At 41.2% G+C, this 24,915-nt stretch overlaps 1 protein-coding gene across 4 annotated transcripts in view; it reads left to right on the plus strand.

Moving 5' to 3' along the window:
* The window catches only part of SRBD1 (S1 RNA binding domain 1), a 236,501-nt gene that overhangs the window by 26,473 nt on the left and 185,113 nt on the right, over window positions 1-24,915 (plus strand). For 3 of the 4 annotated variants that reach the window (XM_075925416.1, XM_075925414.1, XM_075925415.1), the window contains 3 exons: window positions 3,131-3,227; window positions 6,157-6,292; window positions 18,104-18,219. In XM_075925416.1, coding sequence (XP_075781531.1) covers window positions 3,131-3,227; window positions 6,157-6,292; window positions 18,104-18,219 — 349 coding nt within the window. The remainder of the gene's footprint in view (window positions 1-3,130; window positions 3,228-6,156; window positions 6,293-18,103; window positions 18,220-24,915) is intronic. The other variant, XM_075925417.1, reaches the window with a different exon arrangement.

The raw sequence follows: 24,915 nt of genomic DNA on the forward strand, positions 1-24,915 counted from the left end.
TGGGTGGGGGGAGCTCCCCGGAAGTGGTGACATCACCCTCCCTTAGGTCCTAAAAAGAGGTGCACCTAGGGGTGGAGAGGGGGGGGCTATGGCCATATCGAGATAGGTACAGAGTAAGTATGTTAGTTTAGCTCTGCCCCTCTCCCAAGATTTAGTTAGGGGTATATAATACACTGGCTGTGGATTTTTGTTTACTGCCTATCACCTGTCCATGACTTTTAATAAAAATACCCATGACTAAAATATTGCTGTGCTTGTAGTTCCTGGTCTTGTGCAGGAATCCTGCATGGAAGAAAATTTCATCCACAGAGGCTCTGTGTTTAGTGATGGGGAGTGAGTGGGAGCCCTTTAAGTGCTAGGTGGAAGTGTTGATGATGCTGAAGAGAAGGCAATCTGATATTGGAATGGGTGTTCTCACTACTTCTGTCACATTTAAATTCTGCTGAATTGATTCTGTCTTTGAAAATGCAATTTTCTGTAGGGGGTAATTTCTGACAATAAATTATCAGGCTTGTTAGAGACCGTTCATGATGTAGAGCTGGTGAAATTGTTCTTTTCCACATTGCTATTTTTTTTTTAAACCATGCATATGCTAAAACTGCTTGGTGATACTGATTATTACTGATCTCATGTTACAAACTATAATCAAAATACATAGACTACTTAAATGGTAAAGTTAAGTAGGTTCAAATTTAGCATGATGAGTAATTGGCAATATTTATGACTGCAGCACTCTAGAATGTGATATTGATCAATTTACTGTATATTTTAGAGAGTTTGTCTGTTTGATAAAGAACTCCTAAACATTAAGAGCTAGGATCACCAACTTTTGTATGCAGCATCCTCTTATCACAACTTAAAACAACATATGGATTTGCTGGTGCCAAGAAAATGGGACGTGCCTGGAATGGGATTGCTTCTCATGGGTGGCAAGGGAGGGCTCTGCTATATAATGACCACATGTCTAGCCTAGGTTGTCCATCACTGATTTGAGATTTTAATACCTATTTTACATGTGAAGAAACTAAAATGCAAATGCAAAGGGATTTGCACAAGACTATGCATTTTCCCTGGAGAGACTCAGAATTAGAAGGTGGAACCTTCTGGTTCCTTGAGACCACACTGCCTTACTATCAAAGATGCTGAGTGTTCACAGTTTCTTCTGTCTTCAGGACTCGCAAGTGCCCATGACCTCTTAAAATGAGACCTTATGTCACGTTGGGCGTTCAAAAAATGAAGGATATACAATTAGTGGCTCTAACCAAAATTTGATTTAGTAGACTTTACCAGTATGATATAGAAAATCTGTCAGTGCCTGGGATAGAGAAAAGTTCCCCTGCTTATGTGAATCTCCTGGAACCAGGAGACAAATTGTGCCTCAGATTTCATGTGGCTTTCAATTCTCATTCCCTATGGGTATGTCTACACTACCCTCCTAGTTCGAACTAGGAGGGTAATGTAGGCATACCGCACTTGCAAATGAAGCCCGGGATTTGAATTTCCCGGGCTTCATTTGCATAAGCCAGGTGCCGCCATTTTTAAATCCCAGATGGTTCGAACCCCGTGCCGCGTGGCTACACGCGGCACGAACTAAGTAGTTTGAACTAGGCTTCCTAGTTCGAACTACCGTTACTCCTCATTCCAGGAAGCCTAGTTCGAACTACCTAGTTCGTGCCGCGTGTAGCCCCGCGGCACGGGGTTCGAACCAGCCGGGATTTAAAAATGGCGGCACCCGGCTTATGCAAATGAAGCCCGGGAAATTCAAATCCCGGGCTTCATTTGCAAGTGCGGTATGCCTACATTACCCCACTAGTTCAAACTAGCGGGGTAGTGTAGACATACCCCATGATCCTGAGATAGGAAAAGTAGCATTTATTCATATTATTAAAGACTTGATTATGCATATACACAAATTTATAGAATTAAGATTGCTTTGGCAGCATTAGTTCTAGTATTCCAGTATTCTGGTATACCCTTAACATTATTTGAAGCTTTTTCTATGTAATGCTGTACTTTTTCTTTCTAAAATAACTAGAGGGCGCCCCTGCTCCCTACGCTCGCCAACCCCCCTCTTTGCTGGGGAGGGCCCAAGGCTGAGGCTTCCCTGACCCTGGCTCTTCTGCCCCACTCTCGGCCCCTGGGGAGGGTCCAAGGCTGCCCCGACACCCCTCTCCCCCTTTCCCCATGAGAGGCCGAGGCCGTCCTGGGTCTTCCCCTTCTCCCTCTTCCCCGCCTCTGGCCGCCAGGAGGGCCTGGGGTGAAGCCATGCTGGACCCAGCTGTCCTCGGCCACCGGGGAGTGGGGGGGCAGGTGGAGGCCAGGCCAGAAAAAATTAGTTACCAGGCCAGAAGTTACATCTAAGAGTTCTGAAGGAGCTGAACATAATGGCTCAGCTACTAGCCAAAATAATGTAATCTCTCAATAAAAATAGCTGATGTTTCACAGAATTGGAGTACAACAAATGTTTTTGCACTTAAATATTTTTTAAAAAGGCTACAGAATTAATTCTTGGATTTACATCTGTGGGTAAAATGGTTGAAATTATTACAATTATAACAAAATGTCTGGAAAATCAGGCAGCCTTAATGGAGGGATCTCAGTGTGCTTTCCCTGTAATACTGAAGTTTTTACAGCAATTCACAGAAAGATCTTCAGGATTGCAATAACATAGATTGCTTTTTAAAAATCAGACATACTGGGTGGTTAGTGGAAGCGTATTATCCTCTATTGCTATTACTTATCTTGCGTAAACTCTTTCAATCTGTGTCCAAATATCAAACTTTAATAATTTCAATATTTCTAATGTATAATAAATATGAAACCCAACTAAATACTTTTAGATGCAGTATTGATATTTGACATCCTTCAGTAATTACTGCAAATCATAGTAACACAATCTGAACTTTTAGAATCTGATATTTGTTTCAGTTTTTTTTGAAGACATGGCCATATAATATTTGCTAATTCCATCAACTTGGTTTCTTTATTGCATTACTTCAAATTATTTTAGCATCTTTTATTTTCTTTCCTTTCATGTATTTAGGGTAATGTTTGAGTTCTGATTTGATTACTGTGTTATGTTTTGGTTTTGGGGCTTTTTATAATAATTAGCTGTATGTCTTCATTTAAGGGCTTACTACCATTCAGGAAGTAGAAGCTGGAGTACAACACATCCTTGCTGACATGTTTGCTAAAGATAAGGATACTCTGGATTTCATCAGGATACTGTAAGCTTGGAAGTTTCATTTTCATTCACTTGGTTTGCAGGTTATATAGTCTAATTCTGTCTCTCTATTTGGTTGGTTGGCCGGCTGGCCAGAGAACTTGTCCCACACAAATGCTGAGAGAGAAGCATTACTGTATCTGCATACACACAGTCCTTTTTCTCCTGCAGCAATCCTTTCTGAGAACCAGAAAAGGAGAGAAATCTGTTGTGATTAGGGCAGAATATTTAACTCTCCCAAAGTCTGGATCTAAAATGTGTCTCAGCAACTTCATTCACGATAGCCCTGTAAATTGTTCTATCTCCCAATTTTCAATCCTCCCTAAAACTGTAATTCCACCCTTCACACTGTGGCTTTTTAAATGCTTGCCAGTAAGTAGTGTGCATACAGATTAGGCCCTCAGGGCCAACCTGAGCCCTGGTGTAATAAGGTACAACTTCTTTGTTTTCAGTTGAACCAATTAGTCCAGGTCTGGATGCAGCCTATAAAGGTAAATCACTAATATTCTATTATTTAATTCTTAAAGCATAGTGTCAGTATAATTAAAATAATGTGAAGATAATAGCCTCATGCTTTAAAAATAAATCTCTCTGCTTTGCTTTGGCATTTATATTAAAGCAAATGTTGATCTTCGACTACATTTTCATAGAATTAATTTATTTTTGTTATACCAAATACCAACTTTATCCGATTAATATTGATGCAGCAAAGTGACAGTTGCTCTTTCTGTGATGGTGTTACTCTGCTACATTCTGACTGGAATTGAGAACAGATTTAATGCAAATGTCATCTGTATAGAGGAGTTTATCCAGAGAAAGTAACTTTTTTTGCAGTATATGGTATTATGAATTGATGATCTGATTGGCTGATAGCATAGCACATGAAAGACAGACAAATTGCAACCACTCCTTTATAAATGAATGGCTGGAATGCAGCGGTGTGGTGGATCTTTGATATTTCATTTTAAGAATTGCTTTGTGAGTGAGATATGCTTGTGTGGGCTAGCCATTCCTGTTCTTTTAGTACTTTATTTTCTGAATAGCTGCAGAATTATTTTGAAAATGCATGTGTTCTACACTGATGTCTTAAACACTAATATTTATAAACATTGTTCTAGCATATCTGTTTAAAATACAAATTAAGAATTGTGACTATGGAACATTTTATTTTTTTAAAGGACATTCTGAAGTTTACCTGTCTAGTACGTATTTGATTTACTATAATAAAGTTATCAATCCCACTGGAGCAAGCTATGCAGAGAAACAAGTGGATATTAAGTTTGGTTAAATGCTATAGTGAAATTTAGAGAGACAAGATGGGTGAAGTAAGATCTTTTATTGGACAATCTCCTCTCCAGTATCCTGGGACCAACACGGCTACAACAATATTGCATATGAAGTGAAGTGTAGGCATTTGCTACAGACATTATATCTTAGGATTGTGCAACTTTCTGAACTCCCATTTGTATGAAATGACCAGAGAAATGAACATATTTGAAAGCTTTTCCCTTTTTTTATTTGTTGTTTCTAATAACATTATGTGGGTTGAGGTGAGGCTGACTAAAAGATTTGGAACTGGTTTAAAACAATTTGTTAAGGGAGTGGCCTATTGAAAAGAAGAGTTATATTTTAAAATACAATGTTAAGAGTCCTTTTTTTTGCAAGGTATATTGGTATGACATTTTAAAAATATTTAAAAAAATAGTTTCATTTCACATGGTTGCACCAATCATGTGGACAGATGGCAACTTTTGTCAACATGTTTTTAAAACATCATTTTAAAACTGGAGACTGGGTAGAAATCATTAGTATGGGTATAATTTTCAAAAGCGACTAACTGATTGACTTCCAGTGAGACTTATTCTCTCAAGTGCCTAAGGGGCTTACATTCTTAGGGGAAATTAGCTGGCATTGCTGTTCCAGATTACTCCAGTGTAATTTAGCTATTCGATATAACTGCTTGATGTAGACACACTATTCTGGCATATTTTAGATTGTGTGTTCACACAAGGAGCTATTTCAAAATAGCTGCTTTAGTTTTTTCAGTATACAGAAGCCCACTTTTGAAAAAGGGATTTTGGTTCTTAAGTGTGCTAGGTGCTTTTGAAAATGATATCCTAGGTTACTAACCTCGATTACTTAGTTTTGTAAGTGAGTAAGAGAAAGAGCTGAATAAATACTGCTTTTTTTTCCCCTCTCATTCACTTTCCCAGAAAATGGGCTATTCCTTCCTTCTGCAGCTTTTTAGACTTTCATGCTCCCCATCTACCTATTGGGTATTTTTGGCTTGGAGTGACACTTGTTCTTTCATGCTTCTGTTGTTACTTTCGGTGGCCTATTCACGGCGGCAGACTGTTGTTAAGACCCAGAAGCTACAGAAGATGTATCTACTCCATCAGACAGTGCGGGGAGGGAGGTTGGCAGGATTACGCCCATCTGGGCTTCCAGGTTGAGAGTCTCTGCCCCAACCAGTTCTTCTTCCCTTTGCACACAACCACTTACATGGGCCTTCCCAAGCCTCCAAACATTGGCTAGTCTCCAGGTTTAGAAAACGTTGGGACCAGCCAATTTCATAAGAGTTAAAACTTGTTCTGCATCTACTGTACTGTCACGACTTGCAATTGTCACCAAACTGCAGTGTTGAAGGACTCTTTACTTGGATCACTCTTGAGAGGGATAAAGCTCAACTTTTCTGAGCTCTAGTTGAAATTCTTTTGCTGTCCATATATTAACTATGTCATATTTCGTTCTCATCCCTAAGATGTGTTATGCAGTTCTCCCTATGATGGTTCTGACATAAATGCAATTGAAAACAATAGTATCAATATAATATTTATTTTAGTAGGATTTTGTATGTTAAAGCAAACTCTAATTACACTATTAAAGGATTCTTGTCAATATCGTCCAATAAACTAACTCTTCTTTATATGTAGGTGTCTGCAAAGATACATTTGTATCCAGTCAGCCTTGGCTAAAGTGTCATCAAAAAATGTAAATGAAAAAGATGTTAACAAGTTTCAACTGTATCACAGTTTTTCTTGCAATATTAAGAACATTCAGCATCACCAGGTACCCCTTATGAATCTGTTGTTGATTTTCTTGATGATTGTTACTAACAGCATGTATGCATCTCCTTGCAAAATATGCTACCATATAAGTACTTCCTTTAAAAATTGAGTTTACCCTTTTTTTATTTAATCAATCAAAGTAACAAGAGAATTTACTTTTTTGGAAAAGTAACTTAGCATCTGCTTATAGCCTTGGAAAAACAAGGGCCATACATTTGGAGAAAAAGAAGGAAGATTAAGTAGTTTATCCTGGTAAGAATGTAGGTTACCATACTAGTTTTTCACTAATAGCAATGCCCTGAACCCTAGCAGGACACAGAAAACTGAAATAAAATTAAAGACATTTTGTCTTGGTAGTTTTTTGGCTTTGTTGTCTATCCTGTAATGCAACGGGTGAGTGGCTCAGAGACCATCCAAATAGGCAGAGAGTGCTCTGGCCCACTCAACATTAAACCTGTCAGTTGAAATTGGTGCGAAACTACAAGCAAAGGTTACGTTATTGTAGTTAAAGGTGACTTGCAAATTAGGGATGTTAGATATTGGTTATTTGAATAGTTGTGTAGCTGCATAAAATCTTATCAGTTACATGACTATTCTGTAGTCCCCAGTGGCAGGGCAGGCAGCCAGTGTCCTCCCGGCCCCACTCCCAGGGAGACACCTGCCACCCTGCGCTGCTGCCTTTGTAGTAGAGGCAGCAGCGCTGAGTGGCAGGGGGAGCCAGTCCATGAAGGGAGACAGTTAAAAAACCAGCTCCCCTCATGGACCGGCTGCCTGCCACCCCACAATGCTGCCTCTGAGGGGCGGGGAGTGCAAGGTGGGAGATGCAGAGCAGCTGCTGTCCATGGGGAGTTCGGAGCCCCATGTAGACAGGGCCTGCCTCAGACAGTTCCTCCCCCTCACTGCTGCCTGATAGAGGCAGCAGTTGAGGGGAGGGGCACAGTCGGCACCATGGAACCAGTGTTGGGGGGAACTGGCTTTTAAGCTGGCTCCCTCCAACACTGGCTTCTGCTGATACAGGGGCAGCAAGGGTGGTGGGGGGGAGGGATGGGAGTAGTTGACAAGATTAACTGATAAGCCTAGGTTTATTGGTTAATTGTCTAGTTGACTACTCATTGACATTCTTATTGCAAATATAGTACTTAAACGTATTCAGAACTTCATTTGTACTGAATGCTTCAGGTAGCAAGATTAAGGGAAACATTAATCATGTAATCTACTGAAGTATTTTTTTTGTTTGTCAGATGATCAGTTCTTCTGATCTGTGAGGTCTTGTTGATAATCTTAATGATAACTGTAGGATTTCGAAAGGGAATATGGGGAAAAAATTTCTGCCCTTCAGGGGAGCTTCCTCCATTAATTTTCAATGTCTTATACGCACATTAGTGCTTAGCCTACTCCAAATAATTTAATTTCAGAAACAGAAGCACGTACTTCAGGTATTGCTCTGCATATTGTAAGTGTAGATAATTCTGCTCTGATGGGGTGACAGGCAACAAAGAACCTTCATTAATCCACAAGACGTCTCATCTAGATTTGTGGATGGTTTTTTCTACTTCTGCTCTTCTATAACATTCCTTTATTTCTATGATGCTGTCTTCATTGGCTTGTCCTGTTGCCATTTTCAAAAGCCTGCTAAAGTTAATTTTTACTTTTGTTTTTCTCATGAACATTTTAAAGTGGATTTGTTATGCTAAATATTTGCCAAATAGGTACTGAGGTATGAAATTAGTACATTTGTAATAATACAAGCATTACGTTAGAGGTTGGATCTCCCTGGTTTGGGATGGCTCAGGTCCCAAGGGTGCCAGACCAGGTCAAGGCTCCCTTGCTGGCTGCCTTGCTGATGGCCTCTTTCCCTCAGGCTCCCAAGGCTGGGGCTTTTCACCCTGCTCCTGGCCCTGCCAAGGCTCCCCGCCTTGCTGCCTGCTGGCTGGTCGGGGATTCTCAGGGATTCCCCAGCCAGGGCCACCTGGCCACCACCAACCCCACTACCTCTGGCACTTCCTCGGGGTTTCCCAGCCCTGGGCTGCCCAGCTGCCACCGGCCCCACTGCCACTGACGGTTTCCTGGGGTTCTCTGGCCACCACCGGCCTTGCTGACCGTGGCTCTCCGGCCGCCTGACCCCACTGACACCGGGGGTTCACCAGTTGGGGCGGAGGCTCCCTGCCGCCGCCTGGACCTGCTGCCAGGGTTCCCTAGCTGGAGCTTCTGAGCCACTGCCTGGCCCCACTGCCGCAAGGGGTTTCTTAGTCAGGGCTGCCTGGCCCCACTGTCGCCAGGGAGCTCCTGGGGTTCCTTGGCTGTCACCATCCCTGATGCCAGGAGCTCTCCAGCCACCTGACCCCACTGACACCAGGGTTCCCCAGCGGAGGTGGGGGTGGAGGGGGGGGTGGGTTCTCTGATGTTGCCTAGCCCCACTGATGCCAGGATTCCCCTGTTTAGCCACTGCTGTCCAGCTGGGACTTCGCAAACCCTGCGTTCTGTCAGCTGGCTCCCACTCCTGGGACTCTTTGGTTTAGCAACATCCATGCTGGGCCACAGATGTTGCTGGACCAGAGCATCCCGGATTTGGGAGGTTCAACCTGTATTTCTAACAATCTGTGGTGTTGAGGATAGGATTCAGTTATTTCTAATAATTTTATTTTCCAAACCTTCAGTGTAAATATGTATATGGTATGCTCTTTTTATTAAGTGTCAACGTTTTTAGCATTTTATCATATTTTTACAGTAATTGATCTGTAGAGTTTTATGTTAATGAAGTCTGGAAGAGCTCAATTAGCATAATCCTATACTATCGTTTTCACAGCTTCGGAGAGATAGCCGAGTTAGTCTGTAACTGGAAAATGTTAAAAAACAACCAATAGTCTTGCAGCACCTTAGAGACTAACAAAACATTTACATGGTATCATGAGCTTTCATGGGCACAATCCAGTTCTTCAGACCACTTATTTTTCTGTCATTTTTACAGTATTTCTTATAATTCACTTATTATTAAATACTGCGGTATGAGAAGTTTGTAGATTCCTATGAGAGATGGTTTTTCATGTTAAAAAAGAAATCTTCAGCTATTACAAACTGATCTGTTTCTCCAGTACTGAAATGGTAGTAGAAATAGGCTGCTCTCTTAAAATATGTAATAAAAGTGTAAGTGACCTAATACAGCTCACTTAGGGCAAGTCTACACTAGGAAATTGTTTTGAAATAACTTACTTTGAAATAATAACTCCCGCAATTACTATTTTTGAAATAGTGTCCACACTACAGGGAAGCCTCAAAATTAGTCCGAGGCAAGCTCCCTTCATGTGGAAGTACTACCTTGATTTACAGCCCTAGGAAGCATTGGAGAGTAATTACTTTGAATTACTCTGGGGAGTAGCTATTTTGAAATAGCAGCAGTGGAGTGTCCATGCTACCGCTATTTCAAAATACCTATTTTGAAATAAGCATTATTCCTTGTGGAAAGAGGGAATTATTTCAAAGTAATGGGCTTAATAGTTAACATTCATGGTTATACACATGCTGCTGGTATGAATGGGGAGCCAGCTTAAAAGACAGCTCCCAGGGAGCTGCCTGCCGCCCCATGCTGCTGCCGCCTCTGTATCAGAGGCAGCAACTTGGGGGAACAAGTATGTACAGGGAGCCAGTTTAAAAGCTGGCTCCTCACATGCGCCGTCTCACGGGGAGTCGACTGCCACTCCATGTGTAACTGTGTAACTGCTAGATTTTTCAGTGGTTATATGGTTACTTAAGTACATATATTTTAATATCCCTAGTCAGTCCCCCATCCAATCATAAGATTGGCTGAAAATTCCATTAAACCCCTGTAAATCAGGTAGTTAAATACATTTCAGAGCTTCTATTTACCATCTGGTATTTGAACCTTAAAGTGCTGAACAGACCCACATTTGCAAGCCTTTCTTTAACAAAAATAAAGTCTCCATACTTACTTTAAAAATGAAGTTCAGGTTTGTGGGAATAGTTTTAAAAATATTCTTCTGAAATGTTGTGAATATAAAAATCATTGCGGCAGGGTCTGAGGACCAGAACACTCGATTATCTTATTTTTTCTTTTAAAGTGACTGGCCAGTGCAGAAGGCGGGGGCCCACAAGAGACCTTAAAAATATCTTGCTTCTACAGGCTCTGCTTACAAAAACTCCCAAGAGTCAGATTTACTGACTTTTGGGGGGTAGCTGCCACGATCTAGTGATTTACCCTACAAAACAGGGGTAAATACTTGAATCTGCCCCCAGAGGTACCCCAAGCTCTTTTACCACAAGAGAGCTTGAAAAACAAGAGAAGAGAAAAACAAATTGCATTCTCTGGTAGCTGACCACTCAGTTTAGGCTGGTAGACATGCATGCACAAACCCCTGTTCCTTCCCAGGACACAAGAATCAAATAATCACCTTAAAAAGGTGATTTTTATTAACAAAACAAAAGATCTACTTGATAAAGCATACTTGATTGCTAAGTGTTACGGAGTGTGATTGATATGGGGAGTGCTGGTCAGTACCTGGTGACTAAGGGGTTAAACTCAGGTAGCTAGCAAGGGCGGTTAGCAGGGAGCCAGAAGAACCTATGGAGATAGAGTGCTGAAACTTCAGTTGTATAAGATACCTTGCCTGCTTTCTTTGTGTGGGAGAGTTAAACCAGGAGTTGAGAGAGACAGAATGATTTAAATCCAGGCAGCACTACCATGCTTCCAAGGAATTCAGGGAATGGAAATGGACTGAACAAAGAAAAGATCATGATTAAATAAAGGGAAAAAATTGAATCTAAAAATCACTTTTTTAAGGTGATGATTTGATTCTTGTGTCCTGGAGATCTGTCTGTGTGTGTCTGCATGCCTGAGACTAAGAGGTCAGCTACCAGAGACTGCAGCTTGGTTTTTCTCTTTTCTTTTTTTCAAGCTCTCTTGTGGCAAAAGGCCTAAGGGAGACTTCAAGTGTTTGCCCCCAGTTTTAGGGATAAAAATCACTTGGTGTCAACTATCCCTCCCCAAGTCAGTGAATCCGTGACTCTGGGGGAGATTTTATAACCAGAGCCTGTAGAGGCATGATATATTTAAGGTCTTTGCTGGCCCCCACTCTGGCACTCTGACTGCAGAAGATGGGGAACAGCCTTGACACAGAGCAACTAAATAAAACAAATTACATCACAGAGAAAATTCCTGGGAACAACCTTTAGGTAGTGAATGGGGGAAGGAAGGCATAGATTCACACAGAGCAGTTCAAACCAAACCACAAATATAAAGGAAAATACCCTGATCACGACTAGATACACTTTTTCCCTTTATTTACTCACAGTCCTTTCCTGGTTCAATCCACTTCCATGCCTTGAATTCCTTGGAGGCATTGTAATCCTGTCTGGGTTTAAATCATCCTTTGTCTCTCAACTCCTGGTTTAACTCTTCCCCTACAAAGAAAGCAGGCAAGGTATCTTATACAATTGAAATTTCAGCACTCTGTCCCCATAGGTTCTTCTGGCTCCCTGCCAACAACCTTGCTAAGTACCTCATACTAAATTTCCCTCATTTAAAAAATAAGTTACAAAAACATCTCATCATGCTAAATATACACTTGTAGTCTCATAAAAATGAATTAATGGTTCTAGTTCTATCCAGCATACCATCTTTTGCTTTTTGAACGTTCTGGGCTTTCAGTTTCTGTTTCTCAGCTGATTAAAGCCACCTGTGAAACAGAGATTGGAGATAGGCTTGGTTTTGTTCTGTGCTTATGTGGGGGGAGGGGAGGAAGCTGGGCTAAGCATGGCAGAGCAGAGAAACAGTAGGAAAGGATGGAGGCAGCATAGAAAGGAACAATGCAGTGGTCTGGAAAGAAAAAGGGAGAACATTCAGCACACACAGAGCTTCCCATATTCCCCCACACTTATACCATGGAAAAACTGTCAGGGTACGTCTACACTACAGTGCTAATTCGAGCTAACTAAGCTAATTCGAACTAACGCGTCTAGAACTAAAAACTAGTTCGAATTAGCGTTTTGCTAATTCGAACTAGCATGTCCAGATTAAGTGGACCCTGAACCAGGCTTAAGGATGGCCGGAAGCAGTGCCGGCAGGGCATCAGAGGAGGACTGAGAGCGTGGAGATGCTGTCTTAGGCTAGCCGAGGGCTGTGCTTAAAGGGTCCCGACCCCCACCCCGGACAGACAGTTCTCAGGGGTGCCCCGCTTGCAAAGCAGTCCTGGCTTGGAGTGCCCGGAGTACCCACACTGGGCACATCACACCACTCGGCCATCAGCCTGGCTGCACTTGCCGCAGGCTGCCATCTGGGGAGAGGGAGCAATTGGGGGGCTGCAGGAGAGCTTCCACCCCCAGTAGCCCGCAGAGCCAGCCCAGTCCTCCCCATTGGGGGGTCGTACCCCATTCCTCCCTCATCTCCTTCCACTTACCCTTCCCTAACCCTTTTCTTGATGTACAAAATAAAGGGCAATTGTGTTCAAAAATGGAATCTGTCTTTATTGAACAAAACTGGGGGAGACTGGGAAAAGGAGGTGGGAGAGGGGAAGAGAGAGGCTGGGAGAGGGGAGGGCAACTACAATGATGAGGGGTTTGGAACAGGTCCCATATGAAGAGAGGCTAAAGAGACTGGGACTTTTCAGCTTAGAAAAGAGAAGACGGAGGGGGGACAGGATAGAGGTCTCTAAAAGCAGGAGTTGGGTGGAGAGTGTGCATACAGAAAAGTTCTTCATTAGTTCCCATAAAGAAGGACTAGAGGACACCAAAGGAAAGGAATGGGTAGCAGGCTTCAAACTAGTAACAGAAAGTTGTTCTTCACAAAGCAAAGAGTCAACCTGTGGAACTCCTTGCTGCAGGAAGCTGTGAAGGCTACAACTAGAACAGAGTTTAAAGGGAAGTGAGATCAAGTCATGGAGGTTGGGTCCATGGAGTGGTATTAGCCAGGGGGTAGAAATGGTGTCCCTGCCCAAGGTTTGTGGAAGGCTGGAGAGGGATGGCACGAGACAAATGGCTTGGTCATTATCTTCGGTCCACCCACTCTGGGGCACCTGGTGTTGGCCGCTGTCGGCAGACAGGCTACTGGGCTAGATGGACCTTTGGTCTGACCCAGGATGGCCATTGTAAGCTCAGGGCTCAGGGTTGGGGGTCTCAGTGGACCCCCTTGATTTTCATGAACACCTGCTCCTGGGTGGCCAGGCTGGCAGCTCTCCTGCCCTAGACGGCCACTTTCCTGTGCCTAGTGCAGAGATCGTGGACGAGGTCCACGATGTCTGCACTAGCCCAGGCGGGTGCCCGCCTCTTGCGGTCCCGGGCAAGCTCCCGGGAGCCGCCAGCCTGGTCCCGGGAAGAGGGGGAGGGCTGGGGGGCATCGGGTGGGTGGCTCGATCCGTGCCAGGTGCAGGATCTGCTGGCTGGGTGCTGGCAGGCTTGCACCTGGCACGGGCACCGTAGCCAGCCCGTGCCCCTTTAAGGGGTCCGGGGCCGGGAGGGGGGGCAGACGAGTTTCCCTGATGTTGGCCAGAGTGGCGACCAGGGAAACCTGGGGAGGGCTAGCCTCCCACTAGTTTGAATTAAGGGGCTACACAGCCCTTAATTCGAACTAGCTAGTTCCAACTAGGCTTAATCCTCGTAAAATGAGGTTTTCCTAGTTCGAACTAAGCACTCTGCTAGTTCGAATTAAGTTCGAACTAGCGGAGCGCTAGTGTAGCGCCTATGAAAGTTAGTTCGAACTAACGTCTGTTAGTTCGAACTAACTCTGTAGTGTAGACATACCCTCATGGCTTCTAGTCATGAGAGAGACCCTGTCTGGGAATATTTTGAAGAAATTTGTTTCCTGGGTAAAAAAAGGAGAATGTGTCAAGTATAAGAAGCACAAAATGGAGATGCAGGGACTACGTCCCTCATAAGGAAAATTGATTATTGGGAGAAAATGATGTAGGTGAAGTTGTGGACACGTTTGAAGAACAATGTCGATCAACTTGTTAGTAATTTAAATAATTCACTTGACAATAATTCTATGCCTTTTAGTATAAATGTGATTTAACAAATAAATTCCCAAGCTGTTTATGTTGTACGTTGCCAGAAAAAAAAAAGTTTAGCTTAGCTAATTGTTATGGCTTGTTTAGTTAGTTAACTAGGTTTAGAATCTATCACTCAAGTATACGGTACAGAAAGCTGCAGTTGACACTCGATACCATTGTTCTGATTTTTTTTATTACATAACATATGCCCCTTATTTTGGAACGTCATTGTCACAGACCCTAATGGTGATACCATAAGTCTGTTCTCTATTTTACTTCAGCATCTCAGCTTTTCCATGGGAACTGCAGGGAACTTGTTTCTCAAAAACAGAAATGCCAGTAAGTTAAATGATGCACACTCAAAAATTAATTGCACTCTTAAGTGCAGTCTCTCTTAGCTTTTTTGGCAATTTGGAATCGGATCTGCATCCGTACTGAAGAAAATGTAACTTCTGAAAATGATGTGACTGCCACAACTTGTGTATCTCAAAATCACTGCTCAGTTATATCAGTCATAATACATTTCAGGACTGGAGTGAAACCATTTTATCAGTGTGTGTTTACTGATAATGTTTTGAACAAAAGAGTCTAACAAATGTATCAGATTTGATGAAGTGGGTTTTATCATGAAAGCTCACAATACAATATATTTATTAGTTTCTAAGGTGCCACACTTTCCCTGTTTTTAACGTTACAGACTAACATGGCTACCCCTCTAAGCCAGATCTACACTAGAGCTGGCAGCTTGGCTTAAGGTATGCAACTTGTTGTCGTCTTACCTTAAGATGAGCTTGGTGGTGTCCCCACTGTGGGAGGCTGATGGGAACAAATGCTCCCATCAGCTTTTCTTATTCTTCGTAAAAGGAGGAGTACCGGATGCTGGTGGGGGGATGCCCTCCAAGTTTGATTTAGTGAGTCTTAACTAGACTCGCTAAATCAAACTCTGGAAGATGGATCGCGGTAATGATGATCTTCCTTTTAGTGTAGACAAGGCTGTCAGTCTCTTGAATTAATGGAAATCATTAGCTATGCAACTTAAAACAGAGTTCCTTCAATTGATAAGACAACTTTTCACAGTACTAGCTTCATCTGCTGGCACAGAAAATGAATCAAAATAGAGTGGGAGTGGGGAAGAGGAGAACGAGTTTTAAGGACACAGTACATTTAATTTTGTGATGACTTGTTTGTTAGCATGAGTGGTCCGAGGTGGGCTGTGGCAGCTGGCACCCCAGGTGGAACGCGCGATCAGTGCCTACGCCTGCAAGGCCGTCAATGGAGTGACGTAATCATCGGGTGCCCCGGGTGCCTCATGATGTCATCATTGGGCGCCCCATTGAAGGCTGCACCCTAGGCGACGGCCAAGTTTGCCTATAGTCACAGACTGCCCCATCTGTTAGAGTTAATAAAATTTGAAAATTAAAATAAAAAAAAAGTTTAAGGGCAGCCATTAGCTGGCAACTGAGGAAACTGCTGAATTTGCAAATATGTAACATTTATGTAACATTTAAGATTTAATTTAATCAAATATAAGTGCTATTTTATTTGTGTGTCTTGGTTCTCACCATTCCCAGTGTACTGCTGCTGCATTTGTACTTTGACACAGATAATGGGTATTATGCACTTTCCAAAATTAATAAAAAACAAGTTATCTAAAAATACACAGCGTATACCCTCCTAAATGTAAAATACTGTATTAAGTTGTAAATTAACATGTGTTAGTAATCAGATTTGCATTGTTGTTGAAGAAATGTGAATAAGTATCAGTGGGAAATTTGATTTAAATCAATTATTTCTTCTTGGTAATTTAAATTGTGATCCGTCCACCCTGGTTAACACAGACATGATTTAGGCCTAGAGAACAATGTAGCTTGTATCCATTTTAGCTGTTTGTGAAATTTGCTTCCAAAAGTGAATACATTCTTTGAATTACACGGGGAAATGGGCTAATTGCTCCTAATATGTAACTGCGGCCCTTTTCCATTAATATGTTTTTTCTGTAGACACTTATTTAAAAAAAAAACTAAATTGATTGTTAAATTATAGAGTTGGTAAAAACAATTGCTACCGTGATAAAACTCTTTTTGCTAAGTTACCTCTCAGAGCATTTTTACATCTTTGTTATGAGCCCTTGTAAGTAAAGTGTTTTAAAGAAAACATTGATCCTTAATGTTGTGAATGGTGACACTATAATTCTATATCACATATGTTGTTTGTCCTGTACATCATTTTAATTTCAACTTTAGCTTGGCATTTAACGTTGCTTCTCTCTTTTGTGCTTTTAAAATAAAAGCAATAAACATGAAAGCATGGATTTGTTAAAACGAGTCTTTCTAATCTTTGCATGAAAACATTTGCTTTGGCAGTCAAGGTACCTGATGCTATAATATTTCACATGCAATTTTTATTATTAGCTTTGTTGTTCAATGATATGTCATGCCTGGTATGTCACAAGCACAGTGAAGCTGAGGAATATAAATTGGTATTATGTCCTGCAGTCATTTTAAACCATTGTATTTAACATATGTGACATGTCTGAGTTAGCTAGTGATTGAATTAAAGTTCATGATTGACACAGAATTTTCTGTTGTGACAGTGCTTCTGGCCTGTAACATACAGCACCAAGTGCAGCAATACAGGAATGTCAACTTTCAACAGCTTTTTTTATGGTAGCTACACTTCTAACACTTAAAGAATATGCATTGGTAGAGCTGAGCTTAGTAGAAAAAAGGAAATAAAATAGTAGTATAAAAGCCAGTGTCTTATTTCATGCAGTTGCATGCACATTACATGCTTTAACATTTATTAAATCCTTTATTCTGAGGTTGCATTGTTTATAAGATACCAGTATAGGGCTTGATCTGAATAGAAAGACTCCCATTGACTGAAATGGGATATAGCTTAGGTTACTGGGACAAACTTCCAGTAATTACCTCTTGAATTATTTCCACAGATGCCTATAAAAAACCAAGAATGTATATTGAAATAGATTTTTTTTTTCTTTCTGGATCTGCACCTAACTCATATGTAAGATCAACATTTGTGCACATATTCTTTCTCTTGTGAGCACAGTTGATTGTATCTTCAATGTGTAGAGTGATTTAAAAGCTGATACATTAAGATTAATTTGAAAATTGAGTCCAAAATGTTTTAACCTGCTTATGAGGTATCCTTGGGGTGTGTAATGAAAAGTTCAACTTTTACTAATTAAAATGATTACCTTTCTTGTCACGCATTCTGCTACAAACTGACTGATTTTAATTTGGGTAGCTGTCAGTACAAATAAGGAAACCAGGATCATAAATGTAGAGCTCTCTCTCTTCGTCTCCTGTTTTGATTTGAATCACTTTCCATTTTGTTTAGTAAGAATTTGAACTGGGGTTGTAGAAGGGCAATAGCTAGTTGTTAATTCACTGATTCATCCATGGAGAGAGTTTCCAGTTTTTTCAATTTTATATATATACCGGTGTGTGTGTGTGTGTATATATATATAAATACTGTGTGTGTGTGTGTATATATATATAAATACTGTGTGTGTGTGTGTGTGTGTGTGTATATATATATAAATACTGTGTGTGTGTGTGTGTGTGCGCGTGCGCACGGAAACAATATACTGTTTCTGCTACGACATGATTTTTTTCTAAGCTAAATTTTCAATATTATTTAGAAAACCAATACTTCGTGAACTGTTTTACTATAAAACCAGCATGACTTACTCTGGAATGTCAAGCAACCGTGTACACAAATTATGACTCAATAAGTTTATCTTTTTGGTATTTTGTGTGTCATCTGTCTTTGCCATTTATGTTTGCACTCAGATTCTGGCCATTAACCGAGGGGAAAATCTGAAGATCCTGACAGTTAAAGTCAACATTCCTGATGGGGTGAAGAATGAATTTTGTAGGTGGTGTATAAATGAAAGGTTTGTTTGTGTGTATGTATGTATATATATTTATTTATTTTTTCTTACAGAAATAATATTTTCCCGTAAATAGTTGTAAGGTAAAATGGCTTATTATATTAAGAGTAGTTTAAACAAATATTTAACTTATTAGGAGCATTTAAATTTATGGACAGCTAGATCTCATTCTGTATTTCCACTTACTGCAGACATATTGTGAGGAGTAGGATGTTTTTGGATGTAGCTTGAGAATTTTGGAAGCATTATTTGATCATCTCAAATTCGAAAATGTTTGAAGGCTTTCTTTATATTGTTTTTTAAAATTTGTACACTGTGCACTGTATACAGTAGGGCTGGGCAAGATGCTGTCTGCAGGCCAAATCTGGCCAGCCTATCACTTCGATCTGGCTCACGGTAGCTCCTGGCTCTGCTGCTAATGCTTTGTCTGGGAGCCACTGGGGAGGCATAAGCGTTTTTAATTGCTGCTACGTAAAGGGATTGTGCCATCTAGGTACCTGCCAGGCAACATGGTAGCAGCTGCCTGGCAGGTGGAAGCCCTTTACGTTGCTGCTGTTTAAATGATTTGCAGCTCTTGCCCCTGCCGCTAACACGTTGCCTTGCAACCATCTGGAGCCGGAGCTGGGAGCCCTTTAAATAGAAGAAATTGAAAGGGCTCCTGACCCTCTTCTGCTTCTCTGCCCCTAAGCCAATTAAGACCTGGGAATGGGGCAGCATGCAAAGTCTCCTCCCCGTGCCAGGGGCATGTAGCACCAGAAGGAACTGCCAGCTGTTCAAAACAGGGGCTAAGACTTCATGCGCTCCCCCACACTCAGGCCAATCTGGGTCTGTGGGTGGCAAAGTCTCCTGCCCCTTCCAGGACTGCCCACAGCCACTTCCAAAGTTCATGAAGTGGCCCCCCTCCAAAAATTATTGCCCAATCCCTGGTATATAAAGACATGTGGTAGAAAGAACCTTTAGGATAAAATATTAGAGTATTCTGAAGTTCTGAAACACCTGGCACCATCCACTTTCAAAAGGCATGCTAGAGGTTTAGATGGACCATTTGTCTGACCCTCTATGGCTTTTCATATGTTACAGTCATATGTATTTATTAGATGATTTTAGACTGAAAATCTTCGTTCATTAAAAATCTTGTTCCAAAATATGAAAGAACAATATGGAGAAAGATGTGCTCAAAGTCCTAGTAAAATTAATACTTTCTTCAGTGCTTCGCTATTTCTAGGTCTGGGTCCTTTTCCTTCCCAGCATTCTTCCTTTCAGTGTTAATTGGAGGCAGATCATGTGCTTTCCAAAATAATATTCTCCTGACTTTATTTGTTCATCTTGTTTGTATACAAACAGTATCCGAGTTGGGGTTTTCCAAATATCCGAGGATATTATACATCCAACTCCCTTTGTGAAGGATTCTTGGAAATCCTGATTTGATGTGTAAAATTTAATTAATATGAAATAGTGCACAGAGAGAAAGACCAATCTTACTAATGGATGAATACGTACAGAGGGTAACATCCTATGATATGCACTTTGAATTCTGCACTGCAGAATTGTATAGGTGAGTTAAAGTGGTTTGCTCTTGTAGTAGTGTTTTTAATGTTTTTGGACTTCTCAGAGCTGGGTCGTGATTTTTTTTTATCACTATTAAAAATCTATTTTAGTTCTTATGTATAGACCAAACTGTGTCTCATCATAGTATTGTCTAAAGCAGAGGTCCCCAAACTGTGGAGCATGCCCTTCCTGGGGGGGGTGTGGTTGGGACCCTGAGAGGGAGCACCACCCTGCTGTGCTGTAGGACCCAGCCTTAACTACAGGCTCTGTCTGCCAGTCTGGGCTTCACCCCATCTCTGAGCTGTGGCTTCAGCCTTCGCCCCCTTAGCCCTGTCTGCATTCTCCCTTCCTGGAGCTGTGGATCGGCTTTCAGCACTGGTAGGAGTGAGGCATGGAGACATGGGTAAGGGAGGGCCCAAGGTAAAAAGGTTGGAGACTACTGGTCTACAGTGTAGGAAGGAAATATCCGTAACAGTTTTAAAAAATGCATCTATAAGAGAATTCAGCAACAGCATGAGTGTCTGCCAGTGAAACAGTTTGTGCTAATAGAGGAATGACGATTTAAAATGTAAATTTAGATATTTTTGGTTTGTTATATTTTTGTGAGTCTTCCAGTGATAAGAGGAATTGAACCTTGACTTGTATCGGTAAATGATCTTTCTCAGATCTTTCTAATTAAGAGCCAAATTATTTTCTCTCAAACAAAATTCCATGGGAGACAATTCCAGTAGATCTTGGTGAATAAAAAAATCTATTCTGGTTTCTACACTTTTCCACTCTATCCAAGTGCACATTTAATCACCATAAGTTTCCTCATGTTACTGAACATGAATTCTCCTCCATCCTTCAGTCATCTTCTTTCTAGTGCTGGTCATGTTACTCTGATGATATTGGCACAGTAATCTGAACAGGAGAATGGGAATAAATATATTCCTTGGGACCACAATATCTAAATTTGACAAGTTGATCTGGGTCTTTGTTCATCTCACGTATAAATGAAATACCATGCGGCTGACTGCATTAGACCCAGACCTAAGTCGTTTTAGATGAGACCTTAAAAATTGTGGGGGGAGAACTTGGACTGCTCTGCGGTGGGCATTTTAGTGTATACTGTGCACCAAGTCTACTTCTGTGATTTGCAGCCTAGTCAGTATTCTTTGTGTGCTCACTCTCTCTCTCTCTCTCTCTCTCAATCCCAAATAATTGATTTGTGTAAAAATTGGAGGCAGTCCTTTTTGGTATTGCTGTTATAAAAAACCCTTTCCCTATTATCAGCTGTTTCATCTATCTATCTAAAATAATAATAATAATGGAGATTGCCTATCTCCTAGAACTGGAAGGGACCTTGAAAGGTCATCGAGTCCAGTCCCCTGCCTTCACAGCAGGACCAAGTACCATCCCTGACAAATTTTTGCCCCAAATCCCTAAATGGCCTCTGCAGGGATTGAACTCACAAATCTGGGTTTAGCAGGCCAATGCGCAAACCACTGAGCTATCCCTCCCCCTATAGTGACACATGTAGACTGAAATTCATCCACAATTCACATAAAGGATATCTGTCATTTCTTGTCCAGTGCTTTAAATACTGTATATCTTCGGGGAGAGATTTTAGATTCAATTTTTTTGTTACCTTGTTACCATATGCAAAGGAGACTTTCATATAATATGAAGTAGAAATTTAATTTTATGAGCATCAGTCTTACTAGTTTATTAATAATTTTTCCATACAGAAAGCAAACAAAGCCCATCACATAACAAAAGTGAAAATAATGAAAAACACGTTGACATCGCATTCTGCTGCCTTCAGGGCACTGGAAATTGCTTTGCAGAGGAGGACAATAAAAGAACAATGCAGCACCCCATACTGTAATCTATACCTCATACCTACTGTATCAAGGTATTGATTTTACAAACTCCGCAGTCCCCAATCATTTTGTAAAATAGAGGGATTTTTCTATCATTGTGAGGTGGGTCATTGCAAGTCCAAAGGCTTTCTTCCTTATTTTTGTGCCTCCTAGGATTTGAAGAGAGACTTCAGTGCCCTTTATGCACAATTACCAACATATTTACTTGTCTCTCATCGCTACGGTGTGTGAGTGCCTTCCCATTACTTATGAAGAGAACATTCCAATACCACTGTGAGATTGGGAATTGATGAAACTTTATCAGAGGGGACCAATAGTACAGAAAGATTGAGCTGTGTGCCTAAGGTCACACAGGAAGCTAGTATCAGAACCAAGACTAGAATCCATTTATCCAGAGACTGGAAAGTGCCCTTCCTGCAAGACCATACTATCTTCTACCTGTTAAATTACTAGTTAATACACTAACCTTTAATTTGTTCTCCTGAGGCAGTCTTCAGAGTTAACATGTCTTTGAAGGGGAAAAAGGGAATTGGAGGTTAATAGGCCCCGTTGAAGACTCTAACCCCTAGTGTGGTGTAATTCAGAAGGCTGGAAATGTAATATATAAAAAATACCGAAGATTATATTGAAACTCATTGAGATGAGCACTCATCCTTCGAAGTGCCATTGTGGTATGGGTTAGATGCTGGATAATGACTTGTTTAGCCTGTCTGAGACCTGCCCCATGCAGTACTCCCTTATCCTGCATCTAATCCCCTTTTATCCAATAGGACGATGCTGATTAGGGCAGATTTGCAGTGAAGTGTGATTACATTTCATAAGTTATACTGGGTTTGAGATGAGGGTGGCTTTGCCTCTCCCCCCGAGGATGAAAATTTCAAATTCCACATAAAGCTAGAGTTATCATGCTTTAAATAGCTGTTCTTGTGAGTGACTACTTCCTTATGTGTAGAATTTGCTCAGTTTACAGGAAGACAGATAAGAGTGCTGTCTTTTTGACTTCTGGTCTAAAAGACCAGTTGTGTTCTTTTTGGATCAGTCATAGCCTGTTGTAATGATATTCATCACTTGAATTCTTATAATTCTGTTGATGATGAGTCTGCCCAAATAGAACTCAGATTACTTTCCCATATCTATTATTTGCTATGCAGGCCCATCAAGAGTGCAGCTATGTTTACCTTAGTCCCTAGAGTAAGCAGATACACTCAGAAAATAAAGCTATTGAGTAAGAAGCAGCTGTTCTCATAGCAATTTTCCCGAACATTGCCACACTTAAAAGTATTTTAGATATTAATTAGTTCACCAGAAAAAAAAAAAACCTTTTCCAGAGTAGAAATTAATTGGGTTGAAATAATCTTTCAAGAGCTATAGAGAAGCGCTTTAGCTTCATTCTTGTGTTAAGCTTTGTTTCTTTTTCATCCCCCACAAGTAATGGAATATGTGCGTGGGTTAAAAAATGGTATTTATTCACAGGCTGTGTACTGAATACATCTTCTGGATGTTTTTAGTTTCATGACGAATTTTAGAATGTGGTTCTGTAGTATATATAGGACTTCTTACTGAGTATCACAAAATGACTTTATTAGTCATATGTAGGTGGCATGCAGTCAAAAATATCTGCTGGGATGAGCTATTTGTGCTAAAAGATCTGCTAATCTGCCTTAATAAGGGAGAGAGGGAACCTGATGTCTGCTGTCCAAATGCATTACCATCTCCATCAGTATAGTCAGTTTTACCACCTGTACAAATTTCTGCTGATAGAATTGGGTAGCAACGAGAGCAAAGGAAACTCTGTGCCTGTTTCATGTGAATACCAAAAAAATCCTCTTTGCAATAAAGTATAATAAAATTGTTAGTACAATGTTAAGTGCATATCACTAAGCACTCAAAAGTCATGAGAAGATAAAACTGGGTTGATCATATAATCTTATTGTATGCATACAAGGTATACATGGTGTTTAACTAGATGATCACATACTACTTCTCAATTAGAAATACATAAGAGAATCCATTTCAGGAGATAATTCCTTAAACACCTTAAAAGTTGTCTGGGCTGTTTCAGAGCAGTTTGAGTTTGGATCTGTCTAAATTAGCTTTAGGTGCTAGTATAGAACAGACAAGATTAATACTGTGTATTTTTCAAAATTTAGTATGATTTTCAACTAAGCACACACCTGGACAGATTTTCAAATGACTACAACTGTCATGTTGTTTTAAAAAAAACATTCTGAAATGTACTCATGTTTCCAAATAGTGCAATAAACCATGCCAAAGTGAGCATGGTTTACAAAATGCTGGGAGGTTATTTTTAAGTGAGATTTTTGCTAGTTTCTGGAATTTAAGGACAGGTCTGCTGGTGGGAGGAGGGAGAGGGAGTAACTGCTTGGGGCCATTTAAATTGCTGATAGATCTCCACCTGGAATACTCTGGGCAGCCTGGAGAAGGCATGATGTACTTTGGGCAGCACTGAAGGAGGCTAGCACCAGGCCCACCCCTTCTACCTGAGGCACTGTCCCTTACAGGGGACAGGGCCTTTCTCAGGGCCCTAGCAAGTCTCTTGGCCCCACAGTTTCAGAATGTCATTAGTAGGGATATAAAAACTGCCTAAAATAGTTAATAAGTTAAATGATTTGTTTAACTGGTTAACCACCAGCTGCAGGTGGGGAACTGCTGTGGCCATGGGCAATGGGGGGCTGCTTCCACCGGCTGGGCCTTTCAGTTAACTGGTTACCCAGTAAGTATGCTGGTAAGGCTAAGGCTTACCTGGTAATTGGTTATCCGATTAACCCTTTGCATTCATAATGCATTAATAGAGCAAGAAGAAAATGCTGTGACAGACTCAGACCAGCTGGCTGCCACATACTAATGGAGGGAAGACATGCTGGGGCTTGGGTGAACAGCTTTCTCTTCCCTGAGTAAAAAAAAGGCCAAGCCTAAGTACAGCATAATCAGCCAGGCACTTGGGGTCAATTAGAGTTTCCTGGCAGCTACAGGCTAATTAGACATTTGCAGCCAATTAAGGTCTGTGGTGCTGCTTTAAAAGATCTTCCTCCAGTTAAGGAAAGGGGGAAGGAAAAGAGTAAAGGACTGGAAGGAGGAAGTGCATTGTAGAAGAACTGTGTTGGTATGAGCGGAGGACAGATGAGCAGATACCAAAGGAAAGGTGCTGGAAGGGATGGTTTGGGGAAGTGGCCCAGGAAAAAGCTGCCAGATTGAAAGTGGCAGTAACACTGCCTGGTGCTACTGCCTTAGGGTCCCTGGGCCAGAACTCAGAGTAGTGGACGGGCCTGGGATCCTC

This window comes from Pelodiscus sinensis, chromosome 3 (genome assembly GCF_049634645.1).
Source record: "Pelodiscus sinensis isolate JC-2024 chromosome 3, ASM4963464v1, whole genome shotgun sequence".
In the NCBI taxonomy this organism is placed as follows: domain Eukaryota; kingdom Metazoa; phylum Chordata; order Testudines; family Trionychidae; genus Pelodiscus; species Pelodiscus sinensis.